The sequence below is a fragment of the Hipposideros armiger genome, unplaced genomic scaffold, assembly GCF_001890085.2.
Source record: "Hipposideros armiger isolate ML-2016 unplaced genomic scaffold, ASM189008v1 scaffold_347, whole genome shotgun sequence".
In the NCBI taxonomy this organism is placed as follows: domain Eukaryota; kingdom Metazoa; phylum Chordata; class Mammalia; order Chiroptera; family Hipposideridae; genus Hipposideros; species Hipposideros armiger.
This window is the reverse complement of record NW_017731697.1, coordinates 447080-467503: the sequence shown is the minus strand read 5'-3', so window position 1 is coordinate 467503 and position 20424 is coordinate 447080. Positions and strand designations below refer to the sequence as shown.

Sequence of the window (20424 nt, the reverse complement as noted above, 5' to 3'; positions counted from 1 at the left end):
TGCTGGTTCTCTGGGTGCAGTTCTGAGGACTGAGGACTGGGGTCTGGAAGCGTCTTTTCATCGAAACTTTGCACCTAGTTTATCCTTGCACTTCCAGCCCTGAGCTGCTTCATTCTCTGCTGGGCTGTTTCCCCGACCGCCACGACTGGCTATCCGGTGGTGGCAGCATTCCCTGGTGGTTGTGGCTCAAAATGCAAGTCTTTGTGTAGTCTAGTCATGTGGCGGTTGAGCTCTGGAGAGCACAATGCTTAGGGACCACAGGCTTCCAGTGACTGGTGGGGGCCAGGAGCCAACAAGAAGCCTGAAGGGAGGTGAAGCTGGGGCTTGGTGACAGTCCAGTCCCTACGGTACACCTTGTTGCTGTGGAGAGGTGCTGGTGGCCTTGAGATCAGCAGAGGCTCGCATTCCTGGAGGTTGTGGGGGTGAGGGTAGGGATTGTTAGGTGAGATGCTAGTGAGGGGCAGGCGTGGCAGGGCAGCAATGGAGGGGCAGGCTTCTTAAGGCATAGGTGCCTCACATTGTTGTCGGAGAGTGAGCCCTTCTGGCGCAAAGTCCAGGTCCTTGGCAACTCGAGCAAAGAATTGAATGAGATGCCAGAGTAAAGTACTGAAAAAGTAGTTTATTCAAAGAAGTGGAAGTAGGCCCAAGCAGTAGAGAATGGCTCAAGGGCCCATTATTAGAAGAGAAATTACATTCCAAAGAGTTTGGAGCAGGCCATGCGCAAAGGCAAGACTCAAAAGGCTCAAAAAGGGAGGAAGGAGGTCCAAAAAAAGCAGGCATCCAAAAGGCGGACATCCCAGGACTTGGGGTTTTTATCCCTTCTCTAGAATGGGCTGTTCCCCTAAGGGCATGGGACCACTTGATTGGCATCTGTGATTGACAAGAGGTGCTGTGCAGGTGCGAGTGACTGGTCTGATCTAGTTGGGTACTTTGTGCCCATTTGTTTTCCCACAGGGGTAGGTAATTGCAATACAAAGGGGAGTTTTGGGTGTAGAAGGGATGTCCCCTTGGCGGTCGCATTCTGTGGGACATGCAGGAATGCAATGACCCAATGCCTGCCTCTAACTGCCTACCTAGTTTTCCCCTTGAGAGACGTGATCCCCATAAAATCTCTATGGGAAGTTGAGGGACAGGAGGTATTTTCTTCTGTATCTGCTTCCTGCTGGGCAGGGGCGTAGAGCTGTCCCTCCCTATTGGGGTTCACGGAACTCTCACCCTAGCTGATCTCAGATGAGAGGAAGGGGTCTCAAGCTCTGCCTGGAAGACTATGTTGGTTTCTTTGGTTGTGACTGGCAATCTTGTTGGGGTATTCTCTGTATCCCCAAAGCCCCTGAATAAGGAAAAATATATTTTAATTAATAAATCTGTTAGCTCATCATGAAGCCTGTGGCCTTTCAGCCTTTTACTCAGGTGGCATCAATTGTCTGGGCCCAGAATGGGTTTGGCATTTAGCTGACTTGCCTGGGGAACAGTAGGAAGTCACAGGCTTTCAAGTAGTTATCTGAAGCAAGGGTAGGAGACTTCTATTGTTTAGGATTCAGAAACTGATTTACAAAATAATCAAGAAACAGGGGAGGGTAGGAGAATTCTATGATTCACAAACTGATGAGAAGAGTAATCAAAGCCAGGGGCTAAGAAACTAAGGAACCAGGGAGGAGACTTAACATTTCTATAGGGAAGAACACTTAAAAGTTTCTAAGTGGTGGGGTTGCTGCTTGGTTGGCCAGTAACAATATGTGTCCACCACATAGGGCATTCAGGGAAGAGTCAGAGGGACGGTCTCAGGTACAAACATCATGTTTGTGAACATCACTGTGCCAGAAACTATGCCATGTGCATCATTTCTCTCACAAAACATGTCCCAGACTCTCTCTTTAAACAAGAGAAGGTGGAATATGTTTAACAACCCAATCCAGGAATCAGGAGCTTTGAAGCTGACCATTAAATGAGCTCAAGAACATACGGTTTTCAGTGAACTGTGTAATAAAAGTCACGTGGTTGCTAAATTGGACACTAGCCTAAAATATATATTTGACATCTAGCTCAGAGATTAGAAATGTGGAAGACATGCTTAGCAGCCCTGGGCTGCTTTTTTTTTTTTTTTTTTAAGATTCTATTGGGGAATTGAGGAAGGGGTAAGTGTTGGGGAATTGGGGAAGGGGGACAGCCAAGTTGTTGTCCTTCAATCTTAGTTGTGGAGGGCGCAGCCAGTTCAGCTCCAAATCTAGTTGCCATCGGAGCTGCTCACCTCAAGGTGCCATGTTCAATCTTAGTTGCAATGGACGTAGCCCACCATCCCATGCAGGAGTTGAACCGGAAACCTTGTTGTTAGGAGCACGTGCTCTCACCAGCTGAGCCAGCCTGTCGCCTGTTGGCAGCTCAGCGGCAGCTCAGCTCTGGTGCAGCGTCTGGCCCATGCGGGAATCGAATCGGCGGGCCTATTGCTCAGAGCTCATGCTCTTAACTAACTGAGCCACTCGGCCGGCCCCGCCCTGGGCTTTTAAAATTATTGAATCTTGGGCCGGCCGAGTAGCGCGATGGTTAAGAACTGGCTTGGGACGCCAGAGGGCCCCGGTTCGGATCCCACATATGAGGGCCAGTGACACTGCCCTCTACAGCTAAGATGCTGAACAACAGCTCAACCTGGAGCTGGGCTGCTGTGAGTCGCCGGCGACGGCGTAGGCTGCAGCCCCTGTGGCAGTGGGTTGCTATGGGCTACTGTGTGTAGCCAGCAGCCAGCGTGAGCGGCCAGCAGTCGCAGTGAGCGGCCATCCAGAAGCTGGCGACTGATCTGCCTCGCCAGGGGAAGAGCGCAATGATGGTGCCAACTTGGGCCAGTGAAGCAACGTCCTCCACAACTAGACTGAAGAACAAAACGACAGCAACTTGTCTGTTACCCTTCCCCCAATTCCCCAGCACTGTTCCCATCCCCCAATTCCCAATAAAAATCTTTAAAAAAAAAATTATTGAATCTTGGGCTGGCCGAGTGGCGTGATGGTTAAGAGCTGGCTTGGGACACCAGAGGGCCCGGTTCGGATGCCACTTATGAGGGCCAGTGACACTGCCCTCTACAGCTAAGATGCTGAACAACAGCTCAACCTGAGTTGCCGGCGATGGCGTAGGCTGCAGCCCCTGCTGCAGTGGGTTGTCATGGGCTACCGTGTGTAGCCAGCAGCCGCTGTGAGCAGCAGTCCAGAAGCCAGCGACTGATGTGCCTCGCCCAGGAAGAGCGCAATGATGGTGCCAACTTGGATCAGTGAAGCAACGTCCTCCACAACTACACTGAAGAACAAAATGACAGCAACTTGTCTGTTCCCCTTCCCCCAATTCCCCAGCGCTGTTCTCATCCCCCCAATGCCCCAATAGAAATCTTAAAAATAAATAAATAAATAAATAAATAAATAAATAAAATAAAATCATTGAATCTTGTCAACTGAAATAGCTGGAGCTGAAATCATGGACTCAGAAGTTGTTGAGTTTTTTTACCTCAGGTTGTTTGAGCAGCCCCATGTCCCCTGCTCTGTGTGGCCTTGGGCGAGTCACCATACCTCTCTCCCTCAGTAGTCTCATCTGAGTGAGTCAATGACTGCCACTGCATGGGGCTGAATTAACTGTGATGTATTTTCCTCCCTCAACCCGTGTTCCTTGGCCTCTGTGCCGTCCCTCTTCCACTTCCTTGGCCACTCCTCCCAGCATCCTCTCTTTGCTCAAACTTTTGGTTGAGATGTTGGGGTGCCTGGTTCTCACTCTCTGTCTACACCCTCTGCCAGGTGAGCTCATCCGACCCAAGAATTTATAAATCCCGCACCCTCGCTGATCCTGCCTCAGCTTTGTCTCCTGCCCTGGACTCTTCCCTCAATTCCATACTCATGAGTCCAACCATAGGCTTGACCTACCCTTCCAAATCTCAGATGAGAGTCTTGGCTTTCCTGTGTCCAAAATCAAAATCTTGCTTTCTGCTCTCCATGGTCCTGCTCTGCCCAGGTACTGGTCCTCACATTCTCAGGGATGCTGCCTCCTCCTCCCAGGTGCCACACTTTGCAATGCCTTCTTCATCCTCACCTCATAACCAGTTCTTCTTATGCCTGGAACCCATCCACTTCTACCCCCTTCCACCTCCAGCATGCTACTCAGACTCTCTTGCCTCCCTCTTGCACCATTGTGAGGGCGTCTGCCCCAGCTCACTGATGGTCCATCCTGCACTTAGGAGCCAGAGGGATGCTCTGACCTTGTGAGTGGGGAACCTGCTTTGTCAGCAGTAGCCCCGTCTGACCAGTCCTAGGTGAGGAAGGGCTGTGAGGGACTGTGTGAGCCCAGTTGCCAGCGCATCCATTTCAAACAACAGGTCTGTACAGAACTTTGCAATGTCAAGTACCAGCTAAATGCCCCATTCTCCCCCCCTTGTAAAATGGGTGGAGACCATGCTTGACACAGGCTTCCCCACTCCACGCCTCTGCCAGGGAGTGGTGCCTGGACAGCTCTGGAAACAGAGACTATTGGGACTCTTGGATGTGGTAGGGGAAGAAAGAAGGGTGACATGGCTTTTGCTTGCTCCCACTGCCAGCTTTGACCAAATCCCTGTAGCTGCCCTAATCCACCATGTCTAATGGAACCCAAGCCAGCTCAGGCCCCGCACAAAGAGCCTGCTAATCCCTGGTGCTGAGAGCTCACCACCTGTCTCCACGAAGCCCTTTGCTCTCTCAGCGTCAGAGAGCCTCAGACAAGAGTGATGGTAAAAGTGTCTTTTGGCCAAGTTCCCTTTTGGCCCTCAAAGATGGGATGGGGAAACTCAGGTACAGAGAGCCTCACATGGTGTGAGTCACTGCTTCAGACCCCAAAGCCCAGGAAGCTTTTATAAATGACCATAAGAGCAACTTCTTAGAGCTCCCTCATCAGCGGCAGGAGGTGGGGGCGTGAGCTGCAGGGCAAACTCCGGTCCCCTCCTTCCATCAGAGGCCATGCAGGCTGGTGGCTTCACATCAGCTGGGTGCAAATCCTGACACATACCAACTGTGTGACCTTGGGCAAGTCACTTAACTCCTTTAGGTCTCTATTTCCCCATCAGCAAAATGGGGCTGATGGTTAAAGTCTCTTCTTTGCAGGGTTGTTGTGAGTGTGTTAAGCAGTCCTTGCCAATATTAAAGGTCTGCTTGTTATGGCCTCTTCCTGCCCAGCCCTGTTCTCCGTCTTCCTGTTCAGGTCCACTCAGCTCAGTCAGTCTGTGCTCCTTCCCTTCACTCACAGGTTTACTGCAGCGTTTTGCAAGGAGAAAGTTGGGGAGTACATTAGGTAGCTGGAGTCAAGAGAATGGTGATCAGGAAAGAGAGGGAAACAGAAACAGTGAGAGACAAAGAAAAATTGACACAGAGAGAGACAGACAGAAAGAGAAGAGAAACAGGTGGAGGGCAGGGAGAGAGAGAGAGAAGGAGAGAGAGAGAGAGAGAGAGAGAGAGAGAGAGAGAGAGAGAGAGAGAGAGAGAGAGAATGCGTGTCAGAGACAGCCCGGGAGACAGACAGCCAGAAACAATAAGGTTAGACACACATCGGAAAATAGGGAAGAAACAGGCCCAGGAAGCAGGAGAGGGAGGGAGGGAAAGACGCGGCCAGAGCCACCTTTACACCGCTGCTCAGGAGGGGTCTCAGGACAGCCTCGCATCCCTTCCCTACAATCCTTAAATCCTCTCTCGCTTGCTCGGGGCCCTCCGCATCTGTCACAACCGCGTCCTGACCCGACAGCCAGCGGCTGGCGCAGGTGAGTGTGGCTACGGAGTGGGGTCTGAGTGTAAGCCGGGGATGGGTCCCAGGAAGAGCGGCCCAGGACTAACTGGCGCGCTGGAGATAGTGGGCAGGTAGGGGACCCGTGTGATAAGATTTAGAGTGTGTTGAGAGCGAGGGGGAAGGCCTGGGGAAGGGGGCCGAGTTGATATCACACCTCTTCTCTGATTGACTCATCAACATTTATTGCGCGCCTCCCTAGTCCCTGGGGCTCCCGTTCCCCCAGTTTTCCCCGGCCAGGCGCTCAGAGCGTTCTCGGGCTCCATTCTCCTGCCGCCCGGTATTCTCCCGCAGCCGGCGAGTCGATGGCCAGGCCCCGGAGCACCCTGGAGCCGCTGCTGCTGGCGCTGCTGTCGTCGCTGGCGGTGCTGCTGCTGGCGCAGGCTGGCGCGGAGGGCGCGGCGGGCTCGGTGCGCCTGGCGGGCGGCCTCACGCTGGGCGGCCTGTTCCCGGTGCACGCGCGGGGCGCGGCGGGCAGAGTGTGCGGACCCCTGAAGAAGGAGCAGGGCGTGCACCGGCTGGAGGCCATGCTGTACGCCCTGGACCGCGTCAACGCTGACCCGGAGCTGCTGCCGGGAGTGCGCCTGGGCGCGCGGCTGCTCGACACCTGCTCGCGCGACACGTACGCGCTGGAGCAGGCGCTGAGCTTCGTGCAGGCGCTGATCCGCGGCCGCGGCAACGGCGACGAAGCGGGCGTGCGCTGCCCAGGCGGCGTTCCCCAGCTGCGCGCCGCGCCCCCCGAGCGCGTCGTGGCTGTCGTGGGCGCCTCTGCCAGCTCCGTCTCCATTATGGTCGCCAACGTGCTGCGCCTGTTTGCGGTGAGGCCCGCGGGCAGTGTTCGGTGTCCAGCGTCTCTCTCCCGTCCTCGCCCTAGGATGGCTGAGGTCTAGTCTCCTTGCAGAAATCGCTCCAATTCACAAACAGCTGCTTCAAAGAAACGCTGTGGGTCCGGCCAGACACAAGCCGGAGTCAGGTTCACTCCACCACTCAGGCCTCCCTTGTCTGCTCTGGCGCCGGCACACACAGCCCTTTGTGTGAATTAAGGAAAGGTACCACCCCGGCTGACAGGCGGCCCCTTCCCCCCAGGATCCCGCTAGAGCAGGGCGGCCTGGACTTGAGCCCCCACTGGGCCTCTTGTTCCGGTGTCTTCGTTTTGGGCACACCCTGCAGACCGGTGCAAGGAGGTCCTGCCCGTGGGCTCTGTGGAGAGCTCTGGGCGATGAGGAGCAAGTTGTCCTTGGAACCAGGGCCCTCCTTCCGGTGGGGCAACTGGCAGCTGGGACAAGCTCCTGGCTGCTCTGGGGGGTGGGTGGGCGTGTAAAGCCCTGGACCTCGCTCCTCCTTTTTGATCACAGTTTAAATTCAATTTCAAAACATCTGTCTCTAATGGTCTCTTAAGAGACCTCTGAAAAAGGCAACGGTGGGGTCCCCTTTCTAGAGTGCTTATCTCCAGCACCCCGCCCTGTCGGAGATGCTGGGACAGTTCCTGCAGTGCCTTCATCTCTCGGAACCTGCCTTGTGGGAGGCAGCTCCTTCCTTGCAATGGGGGCAGTAATATGGGAGGAGAGGGCATAGGAATCATGGATTAAAGGGGCCTTTGTCATTAGAATGTGGGAGTTTTCTCTGTACATTCTGGGGAGCGGTCTTCTGGGACAGTTTTATTGGGGTTCTGTGATGGGGCGTCTCTGTCCTTTCATCTTTCTGAGAAGAGAAGAAGGCTTTGCTTCCATCTGGCTAGGGGAGAGGACTTCTTTTTCTTGAGTTTTTCTGATTCTCCCAGGAGTGGCCTGTGCTTTTCTACCCCAAGGCACTAGGTGGGGGTTTTCTCTGGGCCCCCTTCCATCACCTGCATCCACTTCATTCCTCTCACCCCAGTTTCTGCTGGATGGTAGCCTTTGTGCAGAGCATAGAGACGCACCTTCTAGTTGGCACCCAAAGAGGTTGTGTGACTGCCCAGTGTATGTGTATGTGGGGGAGAGGGGGGGTGGGGGAAAGGGTGTCTTTGTCTCACCAGCCCATGTCTGTTTACATTTGTGGGCTGTAGCCCCTTTCCTGCCTGGAGCTCTGGTTTTTGTCTCTCTCCCTCTAGGCAGAGATCTCAAAATCTCAAACTCAAGGAACTCTGAGGTCCAGGTGGGGACTGTAGCTGAGTGAGCAGGACCCTGTGAGTCCAGGGCCCACTGCTGCCAGCTCAGTCCAAGACTGAGGTGTTGCTGCACCCCCAGATTTTGGACACTGGCTACTAATTTTAAAAAATTTTAATGAAGACACAGTGCACAAAGAGCAAACCTGGGCCAGATTTTGCTCCCTGGGGGCTGCTTTGCAATTCCTGGTCCAGAAGCGAAGATGAGAGCCTCTGAGTTCACTTCTCAACCACATCCTGTACTCTCAGGCATTTAAAATGTATTCTCCCAGGGAAGCTTAACCTATATGGGAAAGCTTTTCTGAAGAGGAAACTAAAGTGTCCGGCGTGCCCAGAGTAACTATGGCGCTCACTAATGTATTGCAGCCAGCGGGCCTTTCTCTGCTTCCTTTTCTCTGATTTCCTCTATTTCTTTGTCTTTCTTCTTGTTTTTCTCTTTCTTTCTCCCTCCCGTCCATTCTTCCTCCCTCTTTCCTTCCCTGACCCTCTTGCTGTACTCTCCCCTTTCCATAGACCTTTGCACTCCACACTTTCCTTCTGTCCTACTTCAAACAACCCTGTCTCCCCAGATCAGCCCAGTCCCTCCTTCCAGAACTGCCCCCCATGACCTCCACACCAACTCCCACTTGCTGTTTCCCTAGTGACTGTGCCTTTAACGTGGTTCTGATTTGCCCCTCTCGCTGCTGTCCTCTGTCTTCCGGCTGCCTCAGCCTCCTCCCCTCACCTGGCACACAGCTGCCCGCCTCTCCTGCATCAGCTCCCCCTTTCCTCCCGGCCATCAGTCACTTTACTGCACACAGGTAAACCCAGTTCCAGACAGGCCCCTGCACTAGGCCCCTGAATCATGAGGCCCTTCCCAGCTCCTCTGGCACTCTGACCCCTCCTGGGCCTGCCCCTGCCCACAGATCACCCCATGATGTGAATTAGGAAAACGTGTCACCTCCGGGGCTCACTTGGACATCCCTTTCCAGGGCAGAAAGCCTGTGCCTGGCGGCTGGATTGGCTGCAGGCTGCATTTGAGCTCCCACCTCCCCTTTGCTCAGACACACCCTACACAGCTGTATGTGGTGGCCGTGCCCTTTCCCCGAGACCCTCAGCCCTCCCCCATTCCATCAGACCCACTTACAAGATGCAGGCCTTTTCCCACACCTTCCGCCCACTCCAGCTGGTTCTCAGCTCCCTACCCCAATGCTTCTGTGCCCCCACCTGTGTCCTGGGTGCCCGTTGCCCTCCCTTCCGGGGGTCACTGATCCTCCATCCACAGCTCAGGTGTTCTCCCCACTTCCAGATCCCTCAGATCAGCTACGCCTCCACGGCTCCTGAGCTCAGTGACTCCACACGCTACGACTTCTTCTCCCGAGTGGTGCCGCCTGACTCCTACCAGGCCCAGGCCATGGTGGATATCGTGCGGGCAGTGGGATGGAACTATGTGTCCACGCTGGCCTCTGAAGGCAACTATGGCGAGAGCGGGGTCGAGGCCTTCATACAGATCTCCCGCGAGGCTGGTGAGCTGGGGGCAGGAGGGTCAGAGGCACCGAGGAGCCTACAGAGGGGTGAGCCAGGGGCCATCAAACAGGGCAGAAGCCATAAGATGGGGCACTGGGTCCATGGTGGGGAGCGTGGATGGTGTCCTCTGTGGGCAGGTGCCCCTTTCCTTTGGAGGACTCAGCCCCTGCCTCGTGGCTTGGTGGGGCCCAGGCTGACCTCACCCCTGCAGACCCCTGGCCAGGCTGTAGAGCGATCACACTACACAGTCATGTGCAGTGGCAACTCCTGGGGTGGGTGGGATGGACAAAAGCTGACTTTGGCACCCTTACACCCAGGGGGCGTCTGTATTGCCCAGTCCATCAAGATTCCTAGAGAACCAAAGCCAGGAGAATTCAACAAGGTGATCCGGCGACTCATGGAGACTCCTAATGCCCGTGGCATCATCATCTTTGCCAACGAGGATGACATCAGGTGGGATGGATGGTGCCTGTGGTCACTGAGTTCTTCAAAGGCTCTCCTTGAAGGCCCTGCTTCGTCTTCTCACACATCCCTACATGCACATCCTCCCTTTCTCTCTTTCCCTCTTTCTCACTCTCCCTCCCCCTGCACACTTCTCCTGCTGCCCTCTCTGTCTGGTGCTTCCAGCCCCATCTGGGTGGAGATGCTTCAAGTCTAGCCAGGGAAACATGTCGGTTGGTAGAATTCACAGTGGGTGGCCTATTGGCACATCAAAGGTGCAGAAGCTGAGCATCAGGAAGGACCCCCAGGGGCAGAGCCAGCAGGAGGCCCTGCCTCCAGGCAGAGTGAAGTGGGTGCAGTGTGTGGAGCCAGAGGGCAGGCCCAGGCCCTGACTACCCCAGAAGCCCAGCACAAGTGTAAACGCCCTACACCCCATCTTCCCAATAAATGAGGGTCTGCTGAGTGATGTGGAATGGGATAAGAGGAGAGAGAAGAATGGGAAGCGAGCAGGGCTAAGCTGGAGGAAGAACTCAGGCCCTTACTCACTCCCAGCCCTGTTTCTACCAGGAGGGTCCTAGAGGCTGCACGCCTGGCCAACCTGACTGGCCACTTCCTGTGGGTTGGCTCAGACAGCTGGGGAGCCAAGACCGCACCCATCCTGAACCTGGAGGATGTGGCAATGGGAGCTGTCACCATCCTGCCCAAAAGGGCCTCCATCAACGGTGAGTGCAGGAATGCCCTCCCCCACAGTATGCCTCACCCCTGCTGTCCTTCCCCATCAGCCCCTCTTGGGGCACTCATTCCCCCATCTGTAAAATGTACATGATCCAGGTCCCTGGTAGGATTCTGAGATTCTGTCAATACACGCCCCCCTCTGAGCAGTGTTTGAATGAGCTGGCAGATGAGGAAAAGCACACCCACCACACAGGGAGAAGAATTGTTAGTTCGTGTTTTTTTGTTTTGTGTTTTAATTCAGTGCTTGTATTCCTGGTCCTGCCAAGGGCACTGTGATTTGAGGGTGGGGGTGGGAGAGAGAGAAACCAAGGATGTGGGACATACTGTCCTGCTGATCAAAGTGATGAGGCCTCCCCTTCCTCACCTGTGAATATCTGGAAGAATCCAATAGGGGTGTTCACTTTACAACCCGAAGGCTGAACTGAAGACACCTTGATGAGGGTTTCGGGGCTGTTTATGAAGCAAGGACCCTTATAAGACTGAGTCCTGACACCCACACTAATACCTCTTGGGGGCGTATACCCACCCTCACACTCTTTTCCATTAGAATGCATTCAATTGCAAGTGGCAAACTAGACAGTGTAGTTTTAGCAATAAAGGTATTTCACCATAAGACAAGAGGTTTGAAAGTAAGCAACTTGGGGCTCGGGGCAGTGAGTCAGTGATGTTCTCAAAGCCCTGAGCTCTGTCCCCACTTCTGTTTCACCATCCTCTGGGGTTTCTCTGTCTTCCTGCTGTGGCATCATATTTACAAAGTGGCTGCTGAAGCTCCGCCCATTACATCTGCACAGCAGCATCCCAACCAGAAAAGAAGGGGCAGCACAAGTCTTTCCTGTGGTGTGGCTCTGAGTTTGCATCAGAATGCAAATTCTACCATGGGGCCCCCAGATGGTCGCATGGCCACTCCTTGCAGCAAAGTGAACAAGTGGTGAAGGAGAACCGTTGGCTGGCTCATGGTTGTCACCCTTCTCTGTCCTCGCTCTCAGGATTTGACCAGTACTTCATGACCCGCTCCCTGGAGAACAACCGCCGGAACATCTGGTTCGCAGAGTTCTGGGAAGAGAATTTTAACTGCAAACTGACCAGCTCAGGTGCCCAGTCAGACGACTCCACCCGCAAATGCACAGGTGAGAGCTGCCTAGGGCGGCAAAGTGGTGAGGGAGGCGAGGGAGATGGGGTGGGGCCAGGTTGGGCACCTGGAGGCCAGGCACACTTCCTCTGGGCATCCCTAGGGCAGGTGAGGAACGCATCGGCCGGGACTCTGCCTACAAGCAGGAGGGGAAGGTGCAGTTTGTGATTGACGCCGTGTACGCCATTGCCCACGCCCTGCATAGCATGCACCAGGTGCTCTGTCCTGGGCACACAGGCCTGTGCTCCGCAATGGAGCCCACCGACGGGCGGACGCTGCTGCAGTATATTCGAGCTGTCCGCTTCAACGGTGAGTGGGTGCCAGGGCCCATACACGAGTGAAGGGAAACCCACTGGGATGGGTTTCTTTGTGGAACCTGGGACAAGTCAGGATCGAAGGGATGGGAGAGGCAGCATGGTCTAGGGAGCACTTGGGCCTGAGAGCTGGGGACTTGAGCCAAGTTCTGGTCACTTCTTAACCCTCTTCCTTTCCCAGGCTTCAGCACCCCTGCCCTAACTTGCACAATTCAGGTGTTGGGGAATTTCTCTGTGCCCCTTCTACCTGGAACCCTCAGCAGGTCACACACAACTCTCACCTCCACTGCACAGAGCTTGGAGGCATCTGGTCTCTCTGGCACATGTGAGGCACAATGCACGTGTGAGGAGAGACTGCGGACGTGCTGCCCACTCTGAGTCTCAGGCTTCCAAACGCTGTCCCAGAGAGGCCCTGTGCTGCTTGAGCACAAGGCGCAAGTCTGATGTGCCCCCTGGGACCAGCAGAGGACCTGGCATGTGGTCAGGGCTTCTGAAAAGGCCCAGATGGACTTAGCTTGTGGGGAGAGGTGCACTTGTACAATTGCTATCCTTTACAAAAGTAAAGCTCTATATTCCACCAAATATTGAGCGCTTTCTCTCTACCAACCTCTCTGCTAAATAGTGCAACTTAATTTTACTCCAGACCCACTCTACAAGCTGGTAGAACAAGCTTCTAAAAGAAATCAGTACAAATTTCATGCCCAACGCAGACCTTTGTGCAAGTCTGAACTCATCCTTCCACCTGGACACTTAAGCTTTCTTTTTTAATTGTCTTAACATACACATAGCATAATATATACTTACCATCCTAACTACTTTTAAGTGTACAGTTTAGCAGTATACATTGTTGTGCAGCCCATCTCCAGAACTCTTTTCATCTTGCAAAACTGAAACTCTCTTCCCATTAAGCAAAAATTTCCCATTCCTCTCTCCCAGCGCCTGGCACCCACCATCCTACTTTCTGTTTCTATGAACTTGACTTCTCTAAATACTCTGTATGGGTGGAATCGTGCATTATTTGTCTTTTTGTGACTGGCTTATTTCACTTAGCACAAGGTTCATTCTCCAGGTTCATCCACATTGTACATGTGTCTGAATTTCCTTCCTTTTTTTTTTTTTAAACAATTTTATTGGGGAATTGGGGGAGGGAACAGCATTGGGGAATCAGGGAAGGGGAACAGACAAGTCGCTGTCCTTTTGTTCTTCAGTCTGGTTGTGGAGGACGTTGCTTCACTGGCCCAAGCTGGCACCATCATTGCGCTCTTCCCGGGCGAGGCAGATCAGTCGCCGGCTTCTGGACGGCCGCTNTCTTCCCGGGCGAGGCAGATCAGTCGCCGGCTTCTGGACGGCCGCTCACTGCGGCTGCTGGCCGCTCACGCTGGCTGCTGGCTACACACAGTAGCCTCATGGCAACCCACTGCCACAGGGGCTGCAGCCTATGCCATCGCCGGTGACTCCTGGCACCCCAGCTCCAGGTTGAGCTGTTGTTCAGCATCTTAGCTGTAGAGGGCAGTGTCACTGGCTCTTATACGTGGGATCTGAACTGGGGCCCTCTGGAATCCCAAGCCAGCTCTTAACCAACGCGTCACTCGGCCAGTCCTCCTTCCTTTTTAAGGCTGAATAGTGTCCCATTGTGTGGATATGCCACATTTCGTTTACCTATCCAACCCCCAATGAACACTTAAATTGCTTCCATCTTTTGGCTGTTGTGAATATGCTACTATGAACACGGCTGTACCAGTATCTCTTCGAGTTCCTGCATCAATTCTTTTGGGTAGATGCCTGGAAGTGGAATTGCTGGATCGGGTGGTAATTCTGTGTTTAGTTTTTTGTGGAACCACCATACTGTTTTCCACAGTGACTGCACCCTTTTACATTCCCACCAGCAGTGCACAAAGTTTCCAGTTTCTCCGAGTCCTTGGCTGATCCTTGTTATTTTCGGTTGCTTGAATAATGGCTGTCCTAATGGGCATGAGGTGGTATCTCAGGTGGCTTGATGGGCATTTCCCTGATGCCAGTGAGCATCTTTGCATGCTTGTTGAGCTCTTCCTTTATCCTGGCTGGTACTCTGGCCCCTCCAGGAGGCTGGTTTGGATGGGCTGGAGAACTAGCTGAGGATGCCAGACTCTCCCTCCAGGTAGCGCCGGAACGCCGGTAATGTTCAACGAGAATGGGGATGCACCGGGGAGATACGACATCTTCCAGTACCAGGCGGCCAACGGCAGTGCGGGCAGCGGCGGCTACCAGGCGGTGGGCCAGTGGGCAGAGACCCTCAGGTTGGATGTGAGTGGCACAGGCTGAGCTCCTGGTGAGGGGAGGCAGGCCCCCTACTCCTGGCATGGCAGTCACAAGCCGTGTGTCCTATGTTGTAGGTGGAAGCCCTACAGTGGTCGGGGGACCCCCAGGAGGTGCCGACGTCTCAGTGCAGCCTCCCCTGTGGGCCGGGTGAGCGGAAGAAGATGGTGAAGGGTGTGCCCTGCTGCTGGCACTGTGAGGCCTGCGATGGGTACCGCTTCCAGGCCGATGAGTTCACGTGCGAGGCCTGCCCGGGCGACATGCGGCCCACGCGCAACCGCACAGGCTGCCGCCCCACGCCCGTGGTCAGCCTCACCTGGGCCTCACCCTGGGCTGCACCGCCGCTCCTCCTGGCCATACTGGGCATCACGGCCACCACGGTAGTTGTGGCCACCTTCGTGCGGCACAACAACACACCCATCGTCCGGGCCTCGGGTCGCGAGCTCAGCTACATGCTGCTCACCGGCATCTTCCTGATCTATGCCATCACCTTCCTCATGGTGGCCAAGCCCGGGGGGGCGGTCTGCGCCGCCCGGAGACTCTTCCTCGGCCTGGGCACCACCCTCAGCTACTCGGCCCTGTTCACCAAGACCAACCGCATCTACCGCATCTTCGAGCAGGGGAAGCGCTCCGTCACGCCCCCGCCCTTCATTAGCCCCACCTCGCAGCTCGTTATCACCTTCTGCCTCACCTCTGTGCAGGTGGGTCCCTGGGCTCCTGCAGTGATAGCTGGGGCACTGACCTCCACTTGAAAAATCAGAGAGTTATTCTTCTGTTTTGGTTTCCATGTTTAAAAGGTAGAAAGCCTTGAGAAATAGGGCCCTCCTGTTCTCCTGTGAGAACTAGGTATGAGTAGCCGCTCCCTTGCGTCGTCCTGGAAGGAAAGTGGGTCAGTAAAGCCAGGGTGCCCACTTCTAGCTATTTTTCTGTAAAACAATGAAATTAGTATCATACACTGAACTTGTTCTGCCGTCATTTGGCTCCCATATAAAAATAGAGGAAAGAGATACCTGATGAATTTTCCCCAAGCAAAGAATCTGTTTCCATAAGGGAGTTACTGCTGCCCACTGATGAGAGGCACGGGCTCCAGGGAGGTCCGTGGAGGGCAGCATTGAGCTCCACGAGTAGCCAGATTTCATGATGTATGTGCAGCAAGAGCAGAATTCCTTTGGCTCTTTCTCTAAGACAGTAATACCACAGCTTTGGAAATGACTCCTTGGTCTGGAAAGCCCTGGGTGTGTTCTATGCTAAGAGAAAGGTGTGTGTGGCATTTTGTGACACTGCAGCCCAGTCCTCAGGGCGAGGTGGAGGGCCCAGACTCAGCCCATGTTGACACAGCATGCTCTCCATTCCAGCTGAGCCCTTCTCCCTACGCAGCTATGCGTACATGGTGTCCGTTCCCACTCACAGGCCTCGGTCTGCAGGGTTCTCCATGGCTGGAACCTTGCTGCCATCTTCCTGCAGGTGCAGTATGTGAGCTTCCCGTCAGGACCGGAATCCTGGCTCATGTTGCCTGGAAACCCCATGGCACACCTCATCCCAGGAAAGAGATGCTTAGGCTACATTCAGTGCCCTCCAGATCACCTAGGGACTCCCCACATTATGCTCTAATTTCTGGAAATCCTGGACTCTTTCAAAGAGGCAGGCACACATTGAACTCTACTGGGTTATTTACCAAAACGATGAGTGTGAAATGATATCTCTGTTGTTTCAGTTAGCTTCTACTTGATTTCTAGTGCAGCTGACCTTTGCCAGCTGTCCTCTTTGTAACGTTCCTGTTCCTATGCTTTGGTCATGTCCTGTTACTTTGTAGGAGTTTGTTACATGGGCTGGGTCCTAGCTTTTCATCAATTACATGGTTTACAAACTCAGTGGGGTACATTTTGGTTGCTGCTCCTACATTTCTCAGGCCTTGAGTTTTAGTTTCTCATGGGAAACTCTCCCCCACCACCTGGAGCCTTGTTATAAGAGAAGCCTCCATGTTGGACAGTGGGTGGGTGTTATTTTATTAGTCCCTTGTTCATAGAGCTGCTACTTTTGGGAGAAGCACAGAAAGGTGCTCTTCTAGGTGTACAAATTGTTTTAAAAGTCCCTTCCTTGAGGCTCACACAGACTACTCCAGTGCGCACTGGAGCAGTGGCTAGATTTCAGTCCCCCTCTTGCCCCTCTCCTTCCCAAATCAGGTGTTTTGTGCAAGGAATGACCTGTATGAACTTATGGGGCAGCCTGTCCAGGGTCCTGTCTTATGCAGGTGTCTTAGTTCCCACTCCCCAGCTTCCCTTGGCTCAAGGTCATGTCTCCTGACTGTGAGGGAATTGAAACTCCATCTGCTCCCTGTTAGGACCTGTGTCCGACTCAGATAACCTCCCAGACAGCCCTGCATCAGCTCACATTCTCACTGCTCTCCACCACAGGCCTCTTCACTGTGAGCTGCACTGTGCGCTCACACGTGATTCCACTACCTCTTCTTCAGCAGTTCTCTGGATCTGGAGAAGAAAGGGGCTCTTCAGGCACTAGGTTTGCCATGTTGCTGGATGGGGACAAGCTAGCACTTCACATCTGCAGAATGGAGAGGATCCTGCTTGCCTGCCTAGAGGATTGTGATGGGAGGATATCTGTGCTGGGCCTGGCTGTTAACCAGGGTACAGGCACCAGCCGCGCCTCTGAGCTGACACTGTGTTCTCACAGCACATTAGGGGGGTTCCCATTCTGTAGATGGAGAAGATGTATTCAGGGTCACAATGCCTGCTGTCACTGCACCTGCAGGGCTCAGTAAGTGGCATTAGTAATGGTTAGAATATAGGAAAAGGACATCCAGGGTCCCCTTAGCCAACTAGCATGTACCTCCACTGGGCCATGTCACAGGCCTTTGCCTGGGAAGTCCCTTCCTGGATGGCCCGCTCCTCTCCATGGTGGTTCTCTCAGATCTAAGCAGCCTCAAGAGGACCCTAACCTGCCACAGACTTCAATTGGTGGCTAGGCTGAGTGTGACCCTGATGTGGTGTTGGCTCCCACAGGTGGTGGGAGTGATGGCATGGCTGGGGGCCCAGCCCCCCCACAGTGTGATTGATTATGAGGAGCAGCGGACGGTGGACCCGGAGCAAGCCAGAGGGGTGCTCAAGTGCGACATGTCAGATCTGTCCCTCATCGGCTGCCTGGGCTATAGCCTCCTGCTCATGGCCACATGCACGGTGTATGCCATCAAGGCCCGTGGTGTGCCCGAGACCTTCAATGAGGCCAAGCCCATCGGCTTCACCATGTACACCACCTGCATCATCTGGCTGGCCTTTGTGCCCATCTTCTTTGGCACTGCCCAGTCAGCTGAAAAGGTAACTGGGGTCTCCCGTTGGTTTCGCTACTGCCTGCCCACAGAAGGGAAAGGCCTTAGTTGTCCCAAGAGCTGGGCCACACATATAAAAAATGGCTGCTTGTTTGATCCATTCATGTACTTAAATACTTGTTCACTCATTTGTCTTTCCAGCCTCCCTCTGCTTGTGCACTTAGTCATTCCCCTCTTCCTTTGTTCATTCATGCATTTGTTCATCCATGCTTCTTACCATCGATTAACTTTTTATTCAATTACTTCTTCATAGGCTTTATATCAGGTGATCCATTAATTGATTCATCCATTTGTTTGATCAGTATTCAGTCATCTATTTACATATATAGTAGAACATTTGTTTATTCATCCCTGCCATCCATTCATTTGCCTACTTGTTCCTTTATTCAATCTCTGTTCATTCATTCATTTGTACATTTGAAAACATGTTCATTCACTCATTAACTTGCTCTAGCCTCTTTTAGGCATATGGACCATTTCCCGAAGTGTCACTCTTTGTGAATGAAACCTTCTTCCCTCAGTCACTGATCCACTTGGTGCCATGCCACTCACCCTCCTTACTGCCCACCCCAGGGCCATACCATGACTACTACTTCTTCATACCACAGGATTTTGCTTATGTAGTTGTCTTTTCCTAAGGGCTCATTCCCAGGCTATGTGGGGGTGGGGTGGAGAGAACAGGGCTGAGTCCCACCTGGTCCCTTCCTCAATGGCTCAGATATACATCCAAACTACCACACTGACTGTGTCCTTGAGCCTGAGTGCGTCGGTGTCCCTCGGTATGCTCTATGTACCCAAAGCCTACGTCATCCTGTTCCACCCGGAGCAGAACGTGCAGAAGCGGAAGCGGAGCCTCAAGTTGACCTCCACTGTGGCAGCCCCACCCAAGGGTGAGGACACGGAGGTCCCCAAGTAGTGGGGGGGGAGGTAAATGGGATGCTCGTGTCCTCTCCTCTCTCCTCTCTTCTTTCCCTTGTTTCACGGTGGAAGCTGTGAGGAGTCCGGGCATGCAGCGAAGGAGGTCCACGGAGGCCATGCCCTGCAGGATGGGACTCGCCTCCAGAAAGGCCTGGGCCTACATGCCGATGTTATCTCTGCTGGTCAGTGTGTGTCGGCATTAGACTTCTTCACCGCAGACTGGACTTTCTACTCACAGGGGGGAATGGTCACCCAGAGGTGTCTACTTCTAGAGAGGGACTACAGTCACACTCTCTGGTCTGAAGTTGAGAGGTCACAGTGAATCCCTGGGCTTGGCCCAGTGTGAGTGACATTTCCACCTTGACCAACCACCAGATCTAGGGATCGGATGGCGCGTGAGCGTGTATAGACTCCTGAGTGAACTAGAGGGCTGGCGTTGGGGAGGAGCCGTCTCCACAGTAGATGTGCGGGTCTGTATTCTGGACTGAGGAGAGTGGGCCTGGCACGGAGGGACAGGGCCTTGGGTGCAACCCCTGTGAGAGAGGGTGGGCCTGCAGGGGCAGGGGAGTAAGCAGTGGGACAGGGTGCACCCCATGAAGTTACTCGTGTAAGGGCCTTTCCCTTGGGATCTGTCTCCTGGGATCTGAGGGATGTAACACTCAGAGTACAGCTTTTTTCCTTTCCCATCTGTGCTCTGGCATGTGACCCTGAAACCTTAAGAAAATTAGATGCATTTGTACGGTTTAGTGGTGTGAGAATAAACTAACAAGGCGGGGCATTTGCCCTCCTCTGATGCCTGTTGAGGGTTTGTGTTCAGGAGTTCCAGGTTGGGACCAGTGACAGAGAGAGTTGTGTCCATGGTGAAGGTTAATTCCAAGTGGATAAAATAGGATAGATATAAAAACGCCTCTCTCCCAATGCCCCCGGGAAGTCCCGTTTGGAAGGCAAGTGTGAGGCATTGGGAGGAAGGCACTTGCTCTACCCATGAGAGGATGTTCACTTGTCAGTAATTTTTTTTTTAACATAAAGCTTGGTTTAGTGATGGGATTTTATTTCCTTGGGGTAGAATTTACATTGAACACTGACTCTTTTTATTTATTTATAAGTGTGAATGCTTTACTATGTAATGGCCAGCATCATACAACGTAGAGATCCTTCTCTATACACAGTCTCTGGTGCATAAAGATTTTGACCTTGGGACTAGGTATTTCTGCATTCCTTAAATGAATAGGGCTTCTCCTCAGAATAACATTTTTGGTGTCCAGGGTCTCCTTCCTTACACATGTTGCATTCCTAGGGTTTGCTTCTCTGCAGTGTTAGTTATAAGGTCTCATGTGAGGCTGAATGCTTTCCCAAATTCATTCTTTCACAGGACTTCTCTCCTGTGTGGGTTTTCTGATGTATAATGACATGTGTTTTCTTGCTGAAGGCTTTTCCCTATCAGTGCTTTTTCTCCCAGACTAACTTGTAGAGTCATTGAGCTCTGATCTCCAAATAAAGGTTTTCCTGCATTTACTGTTTTCTTGGTCTTTCTCTCAGGATGAATTCTCTGATGTGCAATAAGTCTTGGCTTCTAGTTGAAAACTTTCCCACATTTGTTACATTTTCGTGGATTTCCCCATTCTGAACTCTGTGACTCAGAGTTTGGATGATTTCTTAGTAAAAACTTTCCGATATTTAGAGGATTTCTCCCACTCTGATGTGAGGTTTCTGACTTAATCCTGGATTCCTGCTGAAGACGTCCACACACTCATTCCTGCCTGTGTGTCTGGTGTGAGTTCTCTGATGCACGGTGAGCTCTGTCTTCTCCTACGGCCTTCTCGCATTG

At 53.2% G+C, this 20424-nt stretch overlaps 1 protein-coding gene across 7 annotated transcripts; it reads left to right on the top strand.

Annotated features, from left to right (window-relative positions):
• The first annotated feature begins 5452 nt into the window (after positions 1-5452).
• On the top strand, positions 5453-20114 carry GRM6 (glutamate metabotropic receptor 6). Of its 7 annotated transcripts, none has more exons than XM_019661384.1 (11): positions 5453-5752; positions 6070-6593; positions 9207-9423; positions 9742-9877; positions 10433-10587; positions 11587-11727; positions 11838-12038; positions 14181-14326; positions 14416-15039; positions 17356-17667; positions 18397-20114. In XM_019661384.1, the coding sequence occupies exons 2-11, from the start codon at positions 6081-6083 to the stop codon at positions 18592-18594; spliced, it is 2643 nt and encodes an 880-aa protein (XP_019516929.1). In that variant the 5' UTR covers positions 5453-5752; positions 6070-6080; the 3' UTR covers positions 18595-20114. The 7 variants fall into 7 exon arrangements, with proteins under 7 accessions (XP_019516929.1, XP_019516928.1, XP_019516926.1 ...); XM_019661383.1 differs by having other exon boundaries at positions 9207-9471; XM_019661381.1 differs by having other exon boundaries at positions 17356-18489.
• The last annotated feature ends 310 nt before the right edge of the window (positions 20115-20424 follow it).

Coding starts and splice junctions, on each gene's coding strand:
- GRM6 (XM_019661379.1), top strand. CDS start 6,081: ATGGCCAGGCCCCGGAGCACCCTGGAGCCGCTGCTGCTGGCGCTGCTG. Junction 9,472..9,741: donor ACCGAGGAGCCTACAGAGGG/GTGAGCCAGGGG, acceptor CCTTACACCCAG/GGGGCGTCTGTATTGCCCAG. Junction 10,588..11,586: donor CAAAAGGGCCTCCATCAACG/GTGAGTGCAGGA, acceptor CCTCGCTCTCAG/GATTTGACCAGTACTTCATG.